The 16,293-nt window shown below is 33.0% G+C and overlaps 2 protein-coding genes across 12 annotated transcripts; both read left to right on the top strand.

Moving 5' to 3' along the window:
* Nucleotides 1-8,159: 8,159 nt before the first annotated feature.
* Nucleotides 8,160-10,360, top strand: LOC115716510 (BTB/POZ domain-containing protein At5g41330). The gene has a single exon (XM_030645319.2). It carries the CDS (start codon nucleotides 8,844-8,846, stop codon nucleotides 10,236-10,238), a length of 1,395 nt encoding a protein of 464 aa, XP_030501179.2. The 5' UTR covers nucleotides 8,160-8,843; the 3' UTR covers nucleotides 10,239-10,360.
* Nucleotides 10,361-11,308: 948 nt separating this feature from the next.
* On the top strand, nucleotides 11,309-15,909 carry LOC115716509 (silicon efflux transporter LSI2-like). Of its 11 annotated transcripts, none has more exons than XM_061115721.1 (7): nucleotides 11,309-11,501; nucleotides 11,961-12,042; nucleotides 12,175-12,263; nucleotides 12,756-12,820; nucleotides 13,558-14,648; nucleotides 14,754-14,943; nucleotides 15,363-15,909. In XM_061115721.1, the coding sequence occupies exons 5-7, from the start codon at nucleotides 13,623-13,625 to the stop codon at nucleotides 15,626-15,628; spliced, it is 1,482 nt and encodes a 493-aa protein (XP_060971704.1). In that variant the 5' UTR covers nucleotides 11,309-11,501; nucleotides 11,961-12,042; nucleotides 12,175-12,263; nucleotides 12,756-12,820; nucleotides 13,558-13,622; the 3' UTR covers nucleotides 15,629-15,909. The 11 variants fall into 11 exon arrangements, with proteins under 11 accessions (XP_060971704.1, XP_060971698.1, XP_060971696.1 ...); XM_061115715.1 differs by having other exon boundaries at nucleotides 11,337-11,501; nucleotides 13,474-14,648; XM_061115713.1 differs by having other exon boundaries at nucleotides 11,337-11,501; nucleotides 13,465-14,648.
* Nucleotides 15,910-16,293: the final 384 nt, after the last annotated feature.

Here is a 16,293-nt window from a genome sequence, read left to right as displayed (position 1 = left end):
AAATAGCCATGGTTACTTTTTGCCAGATCTAATGATCTGATGGCTCCCTTGGTCAAGATAATAATTTGTAACAGGTATATTTACAATCTTCTTTCATCTGTGTATGACCTAGCAACATGATAGGACCCATCCAAAGTGTGCCTGTGTGAGCCTATGTGTTTAATTTTATTATAGATGCATATAGGTTGTTGTTGCTAAAATAAATTATCATAGTTTTTGATAGAATTTATTTAGGCCCATTTAGTTTTTGGGCCTATTCAATTAATAACAGTTGTTCTTATTAAGGTTAAATTCCTCTCTCTTGGGCCTTGTGTGAGAGTTGGGAGCCATAGAAGTGGGTACGACATACTGAACCCAGCACCCCCTCACATGCACCACCCCAATTGTGAAGGCCCATTTGCCTGATTTGAATAACTGTACTAGGTTAATTAAACTAGTTTAACCTAATAAAATTGATTAGCAACATAATTAATTTCATTTATTTTGAAATTAATTTAAGAAAATTATAGTTTAAAGAATTCTTTATTCTAAGCTAAACTATATGTATTTTCTTGTATTTAATTAAATATAGAATTATAACCATCTAGATTCTTTCTGGAGCTTAATTTAAATTTTTCATTAAATATTCCTATTTAAGTTGATATTTAGTTATCTACAACTAACCAACTTAAATCTGAATATCTTTTGGATTTAAAATTTCAAAAATTAAGTTGAGGAATTTTAGGCATTGGTTATTAAGATTCTTTAGATATTTTTTAAGTTAATATCTTTTCGAATATTAACTTAAAATGGAATATTTTAGATATTTTTTAGGTTAATATCTTTTTCGAATATTAACTTAAAATGGAATATTTTTGAATTAAGTGGTTACAACTTAATTTTTGATATTTAATTAAATTTAAATTTGAAAATATTTAAGTTCTAAATTTTTTCTAATACAACTTAAATTAGATATTTTTTCAAATTTTGTGGAAAAGATACTTAGTCAAATAATATATTTTCTAGATAATTATTTCTAGACTACTTATTATTTCTAATATTAAATAGGAAATATTATACATTGTGAAATTAATTATTTATTAATTAATTTTGGTACAATTTATTTTAAGTATATTTTCCCTAGTATTAAACTAGAGATTAATAATTAAGCCTTCTCTACACTTAATTATTTATTTCTTGAATTTAATACATTTAATTAATTTGAAAATTAAATATCTAAGTTGATTTTTATCATCATACTTAAATATTTCTTTTTCATGACATTTAATTAAATAGAAAATTATTTTTAGTTGAAATTTATTTTTTCAACTAAATTAAAATAATTTTCAAAATATATTTTTTCTTTATTTTATTAATCAATGTTCGAAATTGCATTTCTTAAATGCTAGAATTTCGAATTTTATCTTGAAAAATAGATTAAGTTGTAAATTAATTATTTATTTTAATTAATTCTTGGATCAACTTAAATCAATGATTTTTTTCATTTACTGATTAATTTAAAATAAATTGAATTAAAGTATATTATTAGAAATTGAATTAATTAGTCAAAGGAAAATCTAGATAGATGATATTTTTGCTTGAAGTATTTTTCTAGTGTATTTAATTAAATAGAAAATTAATATTTAAGTTGATTTTCATCATCATACTTAAATATTTGAAATTTTTCTTATATATTTAATTAAATAGGAAAATTATATTTTTTGTTGTAAATTAATTTTATTAATTAATTTTGGGCCAACATTAAATTAGAATAATTTTTCCAGGATTAATTTTTTATTTTAACATGCATTTTCGAAAATTGTATTCTTAAATACTTTAATTTTTCGAAATGCAATATATATTTATAGAAAATTAAATTTGAGTTGTAAATTAATTTATATTAATTTTGTAACAACTTAAATTGAATATTTTTCTAAATATTTATTGGAAATTATTACTAAGATGGAAATAATTCATGTTATTTTTATATCCATCTAAGTAAAATTTATAAATATTAAATTAAAATTTATATTTAGAATTTTTCATTCTAAATTGAAAATTTTAAATAAATATATATTTAAAATAAATAAATTAAATAAAGAGAATCAAAGAAAATACAACTCACTTTAAATAATGAGCTTGATTATTATTAAGATATTCGATCTCCATTGTTGGTCTTACAAAAGTTAAATGTTTTCAATATAACCTCGAGACGCTAGACTTCGTCCCCCTATGGATGGTTATTCGTTGAACGCATTTAACACCGTAAGATTTCATTTGATAAGTGTTTTGTGAGTTTTCGTCTCTATTTAGACTCTCCCTACGGTGACTACTTAGAGATAAACTCATAAAACATGAAACAATGGTGGAAGCTCATAAAATGAGAATAACCTTGACTCTCGCCTACCGGGACAACGTTGGATTCTTATTTTGATCGAATAAAAGGTTGCAGAATGGTTTCTATTTTAGATGAGTGACAACTCTATTCAATAAATGATGCTTTGACTCTCGCCTACGGGACCTTTGTATCAGTTTGTTGAAAACCTTGGAAATTATTTAGGATTGTATGTTTTAGTATTTTCACTAGTCATTCCTACTTGCTATATGTTTAATAATTTCTGAATTGTGTATGAATTTATATTGAACCATGTTATTTTCTGTTATTAAGTTGTAGTTTAATTTCGAATCTTCATTGTTGGTCTAACATGTTTGTTTTTCTAATGAGATAAATCCCTAATGGATTTTCACCATTAGACATACATAATAGTGTAAGATCTCGAAAGATAAATATTGTATATGCAACATCTAAATTTGTTCATCAATTGATGACACCTTAGACTAGTATTTTTACAATATGAAACAAGAAGATTACATAAATAAGATTACTTTGTCTTTCGCTAATCGAAGCATCGTTGGATTCTTATTTATAAACGAAATTATCCTAATTCCTCTTAGCTTATTCATTTCGAATTAGCTCCATAATATATCATTGGATGAATGGTCTATAAATCATTTCATGTCATTATATTTTCTCTTAAGAAATTAAATGACGCATATGATTATAATCCCGAAATTCTATTCCCAATTGATATAAATCCTCAATCTTAGAAATCTCCTACTTGTATGGGCAAATCTGACTTAGAGTTTGTATTAGTAGTGGTGGTCCAAGAAAGAATTACTCATTATATTTGGTTGAATTTAAGTCTTTGACTTTAATTTTAGAATCTAAACAGAAATTTTCTTATATTTCTAATTCCAGAATACAATACAGTTACACTTTCTCAAGTGTTTAATATCCATCTTCTATTAATGGATTAAAACTGTATGGAATATGGGTTAGGTATTCTGTGACCAGGATCCACTTGCACTATTCTAAGAACTCTTTGATGTAACTAAACCTATGTCATCATAGACACTACCACATTTTTTTAATCTATGGCATTTGTATCTTGTTCATAGTGGATTTGACAAGATCAATCTCTGCAAAGAGTTAATATGCCTATATCCACTGAAAGTAGTTCATCTCATTCGCAGATGGATGTACATTCAGGGGTGGATATGAGTTTTTCGTTGTATTCTTAAAACGATAACTCTAGATTATACCTTTTAGCAAGAAATTTGAAATGTTTAAAAAATTTCATTAATTTCTACCAATGGTTAAAACCATTAAGGTAAGTGGTTAAAGATCTTGCGAACTGATAGGGGTGGAGAAATAGTTAGTAGATATGCAGTTCAAAGATCATTAAATTGATTTTTGAATTATATCCAAACTTACCTCCCCAAAAATTTCGAGTTGCATGTTGATGATTAGTTAGTAGTCGTTGCCTAATTCCTTCTATGGTGATACAATTTCAGAATGATGTAATGGTTGTATACTTAATGTAAATCATTACTAGATTCATGGATGACCTAATCAAAATCTTAAGAAAAGCTAGAACCATTAACCATGGTTTGTTAGCTATTCTAAGTGATTAGGGGTGGACCATCCCATTGTCAATAGATAAGAAAGTGTTTGTTCAAACAAATACTACTTTTCTAAGAAAATGACTAAGTCTGAAAAACAAGTAGCAAATAAAGGAGATATTTAATTCTTGATTCCAAAAGTGTTCTATCATCTTATATAACATATGATGATCCCACTGCCTCTGTTGTCTTGTCACAACCGAAGAGATCAATACCATTTAGTTTTTCTTAGACATAATTCACGGTGCCTTGTCGTAGTGGGAGAGTTTCTAGGAACTCACCTTCTTATGACTTGGGAGACACTAGTGATTAAAATCCATTGTGAGTTTAAACAAGTAATGGATTGTCAAGATAAGAAACTAAGAAGAAAGCCAATAGAACTATGGTTTAATCCATTCACATGGAGTAACCTAAAGTTTTCTATTACAATGACATAAAAGGAAATTTTCGTTTATAAGTCCATTCAATGGACTTAACAAAACTTCATGTTCCTAGTATTATAGGTTTGAGTTTATCTAAACCTATGGCTTGTGGTACACCTGGTAATTACTTACTCTAATGCAAGCAACTTACTTTAGTAAGATGCTGAAGCATTTTCTTTCTAATGGCAATCTGTAGAAGCTTCACAACTTCTTAGGCATAGATTTATTTATCTAAGGAAAAGTCTCAACTATTCCAGAAAAGATAAAGCCATGAAAGAATTTCTTATATCAACAGTGAGAGGTCTTAGATATGCTTTTGTATGCCTTAGACCAGACACCTGCTGTTGAGTGGGAGTAATGAGTAGGTATCAGATTAATCCAGGAGAAGAACATTGGAACACAATCAAGTAAATCCTAAGATAAAGAAGAGGAACTATATGTTAGTCTATAAGGGTGTGTTTAAAACTCTTAGACTACACCATATCAGATTTCGAAATTTGTCTTTGTGCTAGTAAATCTTTCTGATAAGATGGTGGTTACTCTGGGGGTGGAATAGTGATTTTGGAGAAGTTAAAAACCTATATGAAGTCTCTAGGTCTACCAGAGAGAGACTGAATGTTAAAGCTGCAGGAAAGGTACTTATTCAGTCTAAGGAAAGTTCTATACATTTTTGGCATCATTCCAAATTTCCTTAAACTACTAGTGTTAATTTCCTAATTAACCAAAAGTAGTTGCCAAAGATATAGAATCCAGTATCCCAAGAGAGTAGACATATAGAGAGGAATTTCACATTATCAATGATTTTGTGATTAAAGGAAGAGTAATAGTGGAGAAAAGGTTGTGGTTAATTCAACCTTTCAGATCCTATTACGAGGAGGTTACTACTACTACACTTGATTTGTATATCAAGGTGTTGAGATTATTTGAAACGCACTTTTTGTTTTATATTAGTGCAAGTGGGAGTTTGTTGGGTTTTATGCCCTAAATAAAACTCATTTTAATATAATCAGATTTACTTATTAATATAGATCAGAAATAACATTTAATGTTGCATGGTTCACATGATTTATTTCATGATTATATGTACATAATGTATAAATTCATCTGAAACCCTTTTCACATACTTGATCCTGTTTATTGTGCCGTCAACACATTGGAAAGTAAACATGACTATGTGAATAAAGTTTCCTAGATTTATCAGACATAGGGTTTTACTGATATGATAATCTACAAAAAGAGTTTACTTGTATTTGGAGAAATACTATGTTCTTTCCAGAACATTGGTTAAAGTAATGCTCAGGTTGGATGCATGGAGTATGCATCGGAAGGGACTGATATTGAACTTTGACTTAGATTTAATTAAACTTACTGTAAAATCTATTCAAGTCAATATCGCCTAGTTGATCATAGATCAAATGATCTTAATCCTGTTATGATTAGGCTCAATCTTGAAAGGCTATTCGTGTTCCTTGAATTGTTAGTTAAGCCTACTTTTAGGTCAGGGTGATACGTACTTTTTTGGAACACGGTAGTGCAATTGAGTGGGAGCGCTAGCATAAACATGGAATCTATAGCTTCTATCTGGCGAATAGTAAGCAAAGGATGATCTCCTTCGAGCTTGACCAAACGAAAATAAATGGTGGAGATCTCATTTCACATAAGCTGAAATATCATTTATACGGGGTCAAGTGTTTTAAGGATAAAATACATTGTAGGGTGTAACGGTAATTTAATCCTTTTACAATGTAGATCATTCATATAGAGGATCATTGATCACATTAGGATTATAACAATGGATAACTAATGATGTGTCTATATGGTGGAACATATAGAGCATTCTATATACTGAGAGTGCAATTCTAAGTTCTATGCGTGGATTCAACGAAGAATTAATAAGTTAGTGAATTTTAGTGCTAAATTCTTGATCTACTTATTGGAAGCTCGGTTATATAGACCCATGGTCCCCCCACTAGTTGAGATAATATTGCTTGTAAGACTCATGTAATTGGTTTTGATTAATCAATTATAATTCTCAAATTAGACTATGTCTATTTGTGAATTTTTCACTAAGTAAGGGTGAAATTGTAAAGAAAGAGTTTATAGGGGCATATTTGTTAATTATGATACTTTGTATGGTTCAATTAATAAATATGATAAATGACAATATTATTTAATAATTATTTATAGTTATTAAATAGTTAGAATTGACATTTAAATGGTTGAATTAGAAAATTGGCATTTTTGAGAAAATCAGATACAAAAGGTGTTAAAATTGCAAAATTGCAAAACCCAAGGCCCAATCCACTAAGGCATGGCCGGCCAACTATTGTAGGTTTTTAAGTTGATTTTTTCATTTTTTTAATGCCATATAATTCAAATCTAACCCTAGTGGAATGCTATAAATTGATAGTGAAGGCTTCAGAAAAATTAGACTTTTTCCTGACACTTTCTGAATCAGAAAAACTGAGCCTTCTCTCTCCCTATCTTTAGCTACCACTTCTTCTTTCTTCTTCCTTTGAATTTCGAAATCCTTAGTGATTAGAGTAGTGCCCACACACATCAAGTGATACCTCAATCATAGTGAGGAAGATCGTGAAGAAAGATCATCAACAAAGGAGTTTCAGCATCAAAGATTCAGAGAAAGAGATCCAGGTTCAGATATTGATAATGCTCTGCTACAGAAAGGAATCAAGGGCTAGATATCTGAACGGAAGGAGTCATATTATTCCGCTGCACCCAATGTAAGGTTTCTTAAACTTTATATGTGTTTATTTCATCGTTTTAGAAAGTTCTTATTTAGGATGTTAATAAACATACTTGTGAGTAGATCTAAGATCCTGGTAAAATAATTTCCAACAATTCCAACATCTTGTTCTTTACTGAAATTGCGAGTTGCATAGCTCTGCACCAGGAGACATAGTTGTCTTGACCTGTGAGGGGTTGTGACACCAAAGCACTTCCTGGATTATCTCCATGTTGGAGGAAGTAAGGACTTCCAGGATCTTCGAGGGGATTCTTGATTGTGGGAAGCTGAACAACTTGATTGAGTTGTCCAGGAACATTTCCAAGATCAGTGGTGGTAGTTGGGATTTCAGGTTGAATTTTGACTGTTGCCATCGCAAGAACACAGACGACAACGAAGCAGAGAAGACGAAAATCAACCGGAGAAAAAATGCGGAAGAACACAGCCTCACCGGAGAAGATGACATAGAAGGCTGAAGAAAAGGATCGGACAGGAAAGCCTATCTTTCCCGCTCTGATACCATAATAAGAAAATTGAAGAGTAGTCTTTTTATTATTTTGAGAAAGAAGAATGAAACATATTGCAGGAAAAAGAAAAGGAAAGCCTTTAAATAAGGAAAGGACTTCAACTAAGTCGGTACAAATCATAGGAGGAGAAAGACCAACGAACTTAACTACCTAACGAAAGATCTCAACTAACTTCTAACATTTTCCTTTATTAATAGGAAGAGTAAAAGAGGAATACAATACAAAACAGGGGAAGGAAATAGAGTAAAATAGTAGCAGTATGTTGTATTGTATTCTTTAATATCCTCAAAGCTCAAAATATTGTTTAAACTTTTGTAAATCTCAATATTCGGAATGATGAATGAAGAAAGACCCAAGGTTTGAAAGTGGCTGAAAAATGGCTTTTATAAGAAACATACCTAGCTTGAGGAATCCAACGATCAGTTTAGTTATAGTAATTTGAATTGTAATTTTTTTTTAAATAACACTTTATCCTCTATAACTACATTTATAAAACGTGTATAATGTCATTTTTTTTCTTCTGAAAATCACTCTATATATTATTTTTTATTTTTATAGTCTAAATTACTAGATAAGTTGCTATATGGATTTGATTTATAATTTAAATTGTTCGTTGGTTGTTTCAGTAATTATTTTGTGTATTCCCGTATAAATAAATAAATAAAAACTTTCAAAGAAACCCCTCTTTTCTATTAATTTAATTATTGGAAAAGATAAATTATGATAAGTTTTGTTGTGAATTCTAAAGATGAGACGTCAGAATCAATTGCTTTGCTTTGCCGTTATTTGTTGTATGGTATTTGGTTACTTGAGTCTCAACAATATATAAAACGGTCAAAAGTCCAACTTGGACAGCTACTAATTTATTCCCTTTTTCTCGAATAAGTTTATATTTTTATATTAGACCTAGCCATAATTGACCAAGATTTTGCATGATTTCATCAAATAAAATAAAAATAAACAATTCCATCAAAATAAAGAGAATAATAAAATAAACAAAAGCCCAAGCCCATGTCTTTGACTTTCTAGAAGCTCTCTTCAAATATATATGTATACATATTTATTTTCATAATTGACAGAAAAATAAGCCATTGTTCACAACTACCAAAACCACCAGCTCCACCAACTCCGTAAGCCATTGCCGCTTTCTCTTCCAATACCCAATACCTTTCTCTTTCGGCCAAAAACCTTCATCTGGGTCTTCTCAAAATGCCTCCTTTTGAAGGTTTAGCTTCTCCTCCGTACAGTTCAGAGTCTAACATAGTCACCATTGATGTGGGTGGCCAGCTCTTTCAGACAACAAAGCAAACCCTTGCTCTCGCCGGACCCAACTCCCTCTTCGGTAGAATCTCCGATTCATCTTCTCGGCAAGGTGTTCCGTTCGTTGATCGAGACCCCGACTTGTTTTCCGTTCTACTTTCGCTTCTCCGAACTGGCAATCTTCCGTCTAAAGCCAAAGCTTTCGATGTCCAAGACCTAATATTCGAATCCCAATTCTATGGTATCGATAACCTTTTGGTCAATTCAGTATCGAACCCGTCTCAGTTTGAAGCCTTTAATCTCGAGAAATCCATGGTTTTGGCCTTGAACGGCCGTGATTCTCCCTCAGTCATCGCCTCAACACCGTTCGGATCGCTCCACGTGGCTCACGGCAGCAAGATCACGTCTTTCGATTGGTCTCTGAGGAAGAAAAATACCATCCTGACTCAATTCACGGCAGTCGATTCTATGCTGGCGATTTCTCCGTCGGTGGTGGCCGCCGGAGCTACGGATTTCTCAGGGCTCCAGATTCTCGATCTCGAAAATGGGTTCGTGAAACATAGTTTGAATTGGGAGAATGTGACTCGGTCTAGCTCAACGGTTCAAGCAATTGGTTCTTCTCCTGAGTTACTTTTCGTTAGTTTCGAATCGGGTCGTAGGAACTCGAATTCAATTATGGTTTATGATTTGAATACCTTGAGTCCAGTTACTGAGATTGGTCATTGTGAGATTTATGGTGCGGAGCTCAACTCAGCTATTCCATCGACAAAGTTGAGTTGGGTTCAGGGTAGGAATTTGTTAATGGCTTCTGGGTCTCATAGTGGCCCTTCAGGAGTTTCAGGGGACATAAAGTTTTGGGATATTCGTTCTGGTAATGTGATTTGGGATCTGAAAGAGAGCGTTGATTGCTTCTCAGATATCACAGTTTCAGATGACTTGTCTGCTATGTTCAAGGTGGGTGTGAATTCAGGTGAAGTGTTCTTTTCTGATTTGAGAAACTTAGGAGCTGAGAATCCATGGGTTTGTCTTGGGGACAAGAGAAGAGGATTTATTAATGGGAAGAAGGAAGGCGTTGGTTACAAGATTGAAAGCCATGGAAGTCAAGTGTTTTGCAGCAAAGGAGGAGATATTGAGCTCTGGTCAGAAATAGCTATGAGCTCTAAAAAGAGAATTGAAGAAGATGGGTTGGAAGAGAGAGTGTTTAGGAAGAATTTGATGGGGAAAGTGAAGGACATGGGTGGTAACAAGATAACCAATTTGGGATTTGGAGGGAACAAAATGTTTGTCACCAGAAAAGACCAACAAACTGTTGAGGTTTGGCAAAGTTCATCTAGAGGATTTTGATCGTATTAATAAAGCTTAATTTTATTTTATTTTTTTTTAATCAAACAATTTGTAAATACACTTCTTTTGTTTGACAATGATATTGTGATACGATTCATTATAAATTAATTTTTTTAATATAAGTTTTGAGTAATTAATAACTCTGTTCTAGTTGGTTCTGCAATTTTCATACCCTATCTATCTTACTCTATGCTGATAGTGATAAACAAAATTATCAAAGTAATATTATAACTTAAAAACATGTCTGGGATATTGCTGTGACTCGACCTTTATTGAGCTTTAGCTTCTCTTCAAACTCAGCATATTGTTGTCTTTGCTGGGACTTTCATGCTTAGCCAAGCCAGCCAAAGTATCTGCTTTACCTGCTTGTTTTGCTAAAGATCTCTAATCAAATTGTTATCAATTTGTTAAAAAGCCTACTCTGAAGCAACTTTTGAATAAAATCTTCTTTTTACTTGGCAACTTTCATCTCTCCTTTATTTCCTTGCAATACATACCTTTTGAAACACCAGTTAATGTGCAAATCCAAGTTGCTTTTGTTGAAAATCCTATCTGCCATACTTGGTAGCATGCATACGTATAAGAATGAACAATGAAAAGATCGTAGTACACAAGGAAAACCTTAATTCCTGTCCAAATTCTACTGGTTGAAAAAATATTTAATTAATGTCATAATAAATAAAAGATCCGGTTAGTGTTCATACGTCTTCTCAAGATCAGAAAGACAATAAATGTCCAGCCATAGTAGCAGCCTAGCTAGTAGGTTAGATATGCACAAAAAGACACTAGATGATGAAGGTGACTTGCAAGAAGAAAACTTGGAGAGCAAGTCCAATAGTCATGGATGGCGTGTGGGGTTCTTTCTGTCTCTATCAAAGGAAATTTAATGGACAATTGGGCTAAGAGTTCGTAATTTCCTTAATGGGTTTGACTGTGATGCAACCAAGCATTTATGGTGATACGTCTTTCTTTATCATTTCAACGCTGTTGGGCCTTTTCTGCGAAACCCAATTGGGGGATGTGGCTAAGGCCATCTACCCCAGACAAGGCTTTGGATTGCTGCCCAAGTAAATCTAATTTAGCTGCCCAAGCCTTGGAGTGTTGCCCAAGAATAGGTACACTTCATCTCCATGTGACCTCTCCTACAAATGTGTAAGTTTGGTGCTCGAGAAAATGCAGAGCAGAAAAGCACTGTGAGTAAGTGAGCGAGTTAGTGTGGTTTCCATTGGGGTCAAGAATTAAAAACATTCTTGTGTGACTGATGTAAGTTTTTTAACAATGCGGAAATGTTGAACTTTTTCTTCAGGTCTTATCTTTAACATAATGATTTTTTAATGTTATTTGAGTCATACCACTTATATGTTTAAGTTTTTGATTAATGCGTTGATATTTTGAGTCATCCAAGTTTGAATAGTAGCCTGGTCGGGTTCATGATCTAAATATCTCTTATCCAATAGTAAAATAGCGGGCATTGGTGTGCTTAGAAATATTAGTATGCATGGCTTGTTATAGCTTTCATTTAACCATTAGATTATGTCATAATCAAAGAATCATAACAGCCATCAAATTATAAATATCTTCTTCCCACTATTTTGTAAGTTAATTATATCATAATAAAAGTCTTGGGTAAATCCCATTTTCTTTGACTGCTAGATATTTTTACCTAAAGTTTATTCTGTTTTGTATTTCTCTTTTTGGAGTCTGACAAAGCTTCATGCTCAGGCTGATAATGTTACTGACATACCAAAGCCTGTCCTTTTGATGCTTCTAATCTCAAATAGAGCTGTAAATGGTGATTGTACTGGTGAGTTGATAACACTAAAAAAAGTTACTTTTTGAGAATCTTCATTCTCTACTCCTACATAACTTTGTATTATTGTTTTGGCTTTGCTGTATGTTAATTCTTTAACCAGGCTTTGTTGTGCTGGATGACCAGGACAGTGTGGGGGGGGACAAGTCAAACTTTTTAGGCTGCTCTGCATTGAGAAAAATACCACTCAACTAACTCCTACAAATTCAATGAAGGTTTGCTTATTAATGCTTAAGCCATATATCTTTGATTTGTAAATAATTCGAGTACGATTTGTATCACGCCACATGTTTTTTCATTGCATTATTATCTTTCCCAGAGCTCTCTTTGTGTGCCCACTTGTTTGAAAAGATTGCACTTTATGGCCTAATTGGTTTTTATTATTTGTGATGTCATATCTAAGTACCTAAATAATGATGTTGTCATGGTTTTTTGTTTTTCTACATTTAATGTCGGTCAGTAAAGACACTGAATTTTCTTGCACCAAGTTGGTTAAGTAAATGACAATGATCATTATCTGTTTGCTATGTTATTACATGAAAAACTCCATTTAAAGCTGGAATTTACGTATGTGATTTGTTGTAATTAGACCACAGGCTAGAGGAAAGGAAAGTTGACTAACAAAAGGGTCTTGATTAAGTTTTCTTTTTTTGTCATTTTTTTTACATAATAATACAATTTTCTTTTTTTTTTTTCAATATGGACAGGGACAAACGTGCACTTGTAACCAAGGTGAAGGTGATAAGAGCCTTGTGGTGTCCTGCATGTTGAGGTATATATATATTTGCATGCTGTGCCAGTAGTACTCATCTACAAAATACTAGACTCGAAAACTTCTACTCAGTAGTACTTGGATGAACCATTGTGTGATTTGTTGTGATCAAATAGATTTCATTTCATCCAAAACTGTCTTTTATAATCTGAGTAGGATCTTTTTATAAAGCAAATTTGGGATTCGTCTGTTTTTTGGAACAGAAGAATTGAGTCAGCCAGCTAGTCAAATTATTTTTCATTTTGTCAAATCATGGCTAGCCTCATGAATTACAGTGTTCCAATTGGATCCCATCTGTAAATTATTGCAAATTTTTCTAGAAAGATTGGCATTTTTCTTTTACTCAAAATCTAAGATATTTTCAGTAACAGTACAACTGGGGGATCAACACACGAACTTGCTTTTAAAACTCTGTTACATGTTCTTTTTGTGTAATTCTCTAGCTTCTTCGATTAAGGTTTTCAAATTTTATATGTACTTATTTACACATTTTCTATCTGGTTCCCATTAGAGTTATTTCACTCAATCATTTTCTTTGTTTTTTTTTTTTTCTCTCCTATTAAGTCATAAGGAGCTAGTTAGAAGCTTTGTTGCAAGTAGCTTCTATCGTTCCAAACCAATTGATTTGAACTCTTTCTTTTAAGTTTTTCTAGTTTCAGAAATGGCGTTAGAGTTAGCGTCTACCGACAAGGTAGTGCTAGGTTCGATTTCATTTGTAATTTTCTGGGTCTTGGCAGTATTCCCTTCACTTCCATTACTGCCTATAGGAAGAACAGCAGGATCCCTCCTTGGAGCCATACTTATGATCATCTTTAAGGTCATCACTCCAGATCAAGCATATGATGCCATTGATCTCTCAGTCCTTGGACTTCTTTTTGGAACTATGGTTGTTGGTATCTATCTTGAGAAAGCTGACATGTTTAAGTATATCGGTCAATTGCTTTCATGGAAGTCTCAAGGTCCAAAGGATGTGCTTTGCAGAATCTGCATAATTTCTGCTCTGTCAAGTGCATTGTTTACTAATGACACCAGTTGCATTGTCCTAACAGAGTTTGTTTTGAGAACCGCAAAGCAAAGTAATGTTCCACCCCATCCTTTCTTGCTGGCCTTGGCCTCAAGTGCAAACATCGGCTCGGCTGCAACTCCTATCGGCAATCCACAAAACTTGGTGATTGCCATACAAAGCAAAATTTCTTTCGGACAATTTCTATTGGGACTCCTCCCTGCCATGCTAGTTGGTGTCACTGTCAATATGTCAATTCTCTTATGCATGTATTGGAGGGTCTTGTCTTCTAACAAAGACGAGGAAATCGCTTTGGAAGAAGGAACTCTTGAGGAAACTCAAACTTCTCGATCACATGAAATTACTTCAAATTGCTCTGAAGACAGTCCTGTTTCAGAAGTTGAGAAGGAAGTAAACTCGCTAAGTTTAAGTGGTGGACAAGGTGATTTAGAAGAAGTTGGCAATATCTGCTCAACTTCAACTGCTTCAAGCAGAGAGCTCGAGTCTGCAACGAACCTTGCTGGTTCAAGTTCAACTGAACAAATGGCAGGTGGCGACTCATCTTCCCAATCTTTGGAGGGAAAGAATGGAACAGATCAGTTTACAAAAGAGACAAAAGAAGTTATTCTACCCGTGTTTACTAAAGAAAAGAGAGGTGTGACTAAAGAATGGAGAAGATTTGCATGGAAGACGTGTGTTTACCTCGTCACTGCTGGTATGCTGATTGCGCTACTGATGGGTTTGAACATGTCTTGGACTGTGATTACAGCATCTCTTCTCCTTATTGTCATTGATTTCAAAGATGCCGGGCCGTGCCTTGAAAAGGTGAACTCTCTTTTGCCACTGTTTTTTTCCCTCTTCAAGAGTAACAAGTTTTAAATTTGAAAAGCATATCTAAGTATTTTTTTAATATCTTATTGAATTAATCAGGTTTCCTACTCTCTCTTGCTACTCTTTTGTGGAATGTTCATCACTGTTGAAGGATTTAACAAAACTGGAATACCAACCACTCTCTGGAACATGATAAAGCCTTATTCTGAGATTGATCATGTTTCAGGAATGGTAGTACTTTCCCTTGCCATACTTGTCCTCTCAAATCTTGCTTCAAATGTACCAACTGGTAAGCTGCTGCCCACTCTTTTTTTCAGACAAATACATAATTTATATAATATATATTACATTCAGTTTAGATTTGCAATTGCACAAAAGAAGAAAAATTGGAGAATCTTTCCTTTATTATCAGCTTCCTCAGCTTATATGTTTGTTTGTTTGTATGGAAAGCCTGTACCTATTCCTTGAGAAAATGGGTTGAAAATTGAGTAGATAATTGAAGTTGTAAAGGCCATATACAAATAATCTTTTGAAATAACTAGATTCATTTTAAATACTATTAAAGTTCACTACAAAGACTAGTTCTTAGGTCCTTAATGTTTTCATATAAACCTCCTGATCCATTTCATTATGGTCTCATACGTACAATGCCTTTCATTAAGCATACATCTCCAATTTAATATCTCATATCTTCACATGTTTTTACAGTTCTTCTACTTGGAGGAAGAGTAGCAGCCATGGCAGCAGCCATATCGCCACATGAAGTGAAAAAATCATGGCTTATCTTGGGGTGGGTGAGCACAGTTGCTGGAAACTTGTCCCTACCTGGTTCGGCTGCTAATCTAATCGTGTGTGAGCAAGCCCGTCGAGCTCCATCTTTCAAGTACACACTCTCTTTCTGGACTCATCTCAAGTTTGGTCTTCCATCCACAATCATTGTGACAGCTATTGGCCTGACCCTCATAAGGGGTTGATAGAGCTAAGGTTCAAACAGTCATATTAGGCCAGTTATTTTACTCCAAGAATCAATGGCACTTACTGTACCATACTAAGTTTGTATGTTTTCATGTGTTAGTGTAATTGTAAGTAGAAATGTGTGAGTATAATTGGCTGATATACCACAGTGGAAAGATGTTTAATCTTTCTTTAGTTATCTTTGCAACTGTAATTGTTAAATGAAAGAATAGATCAGCCTCATCAAATATTGTGTATTTCTTCTTCTTTCAAGAAATTTACTCAAAAAATAACTTATGTCCATGGTGTGTTACTTTTTCAAACGTGTTTTAGAATTATTTACAAAATAATATTCCTGACAAAACTCGACACCAACGTAACATGTCATGTTGAGTGTTGTCGAATACATTATTTTGCAAATTTATTTTTGACAAAATTAATTTTGGTTGGTGAAGTCATATTTTAGAAGATTTATTTTTAACTATTACTCTTGTGGAATATGACATAGCAATTTAACATTGACAACAGTATTTTTCATATATTGCCCTCGAAAAGAAAAACTGTATTTTTCATATAAACAAATGGACAAAAATAAATTTTTTTTTTCTTTTAATATACTATTTCTCAACTGGGAGGGAGCATATGCTAAGGCAGCAGTGACATGCACCTCAATACCCATATTGAA

This window comes from Cannabis sativa, chromosome 5 (genome assembly GCF_029168945.1).
Source record: "Cannabis sativa cultivar Pink pepper isolate KNU-18-1 chromosome 5, ASM2916894v1, whole genome shotgun sequence".
Classification (NCBI taxonomy): domain Eukaryota; kingdom Viridiplantae; phylum Streptophyta; class Magnoliopsida; order Rosales; family Cannabaceae; genus Cannabis; species Cannabis sativa.
Note: the sequence above shows the minus strand (reverse complement) of the source record. Positions and strands in the feature narration are given on the sequence as shown.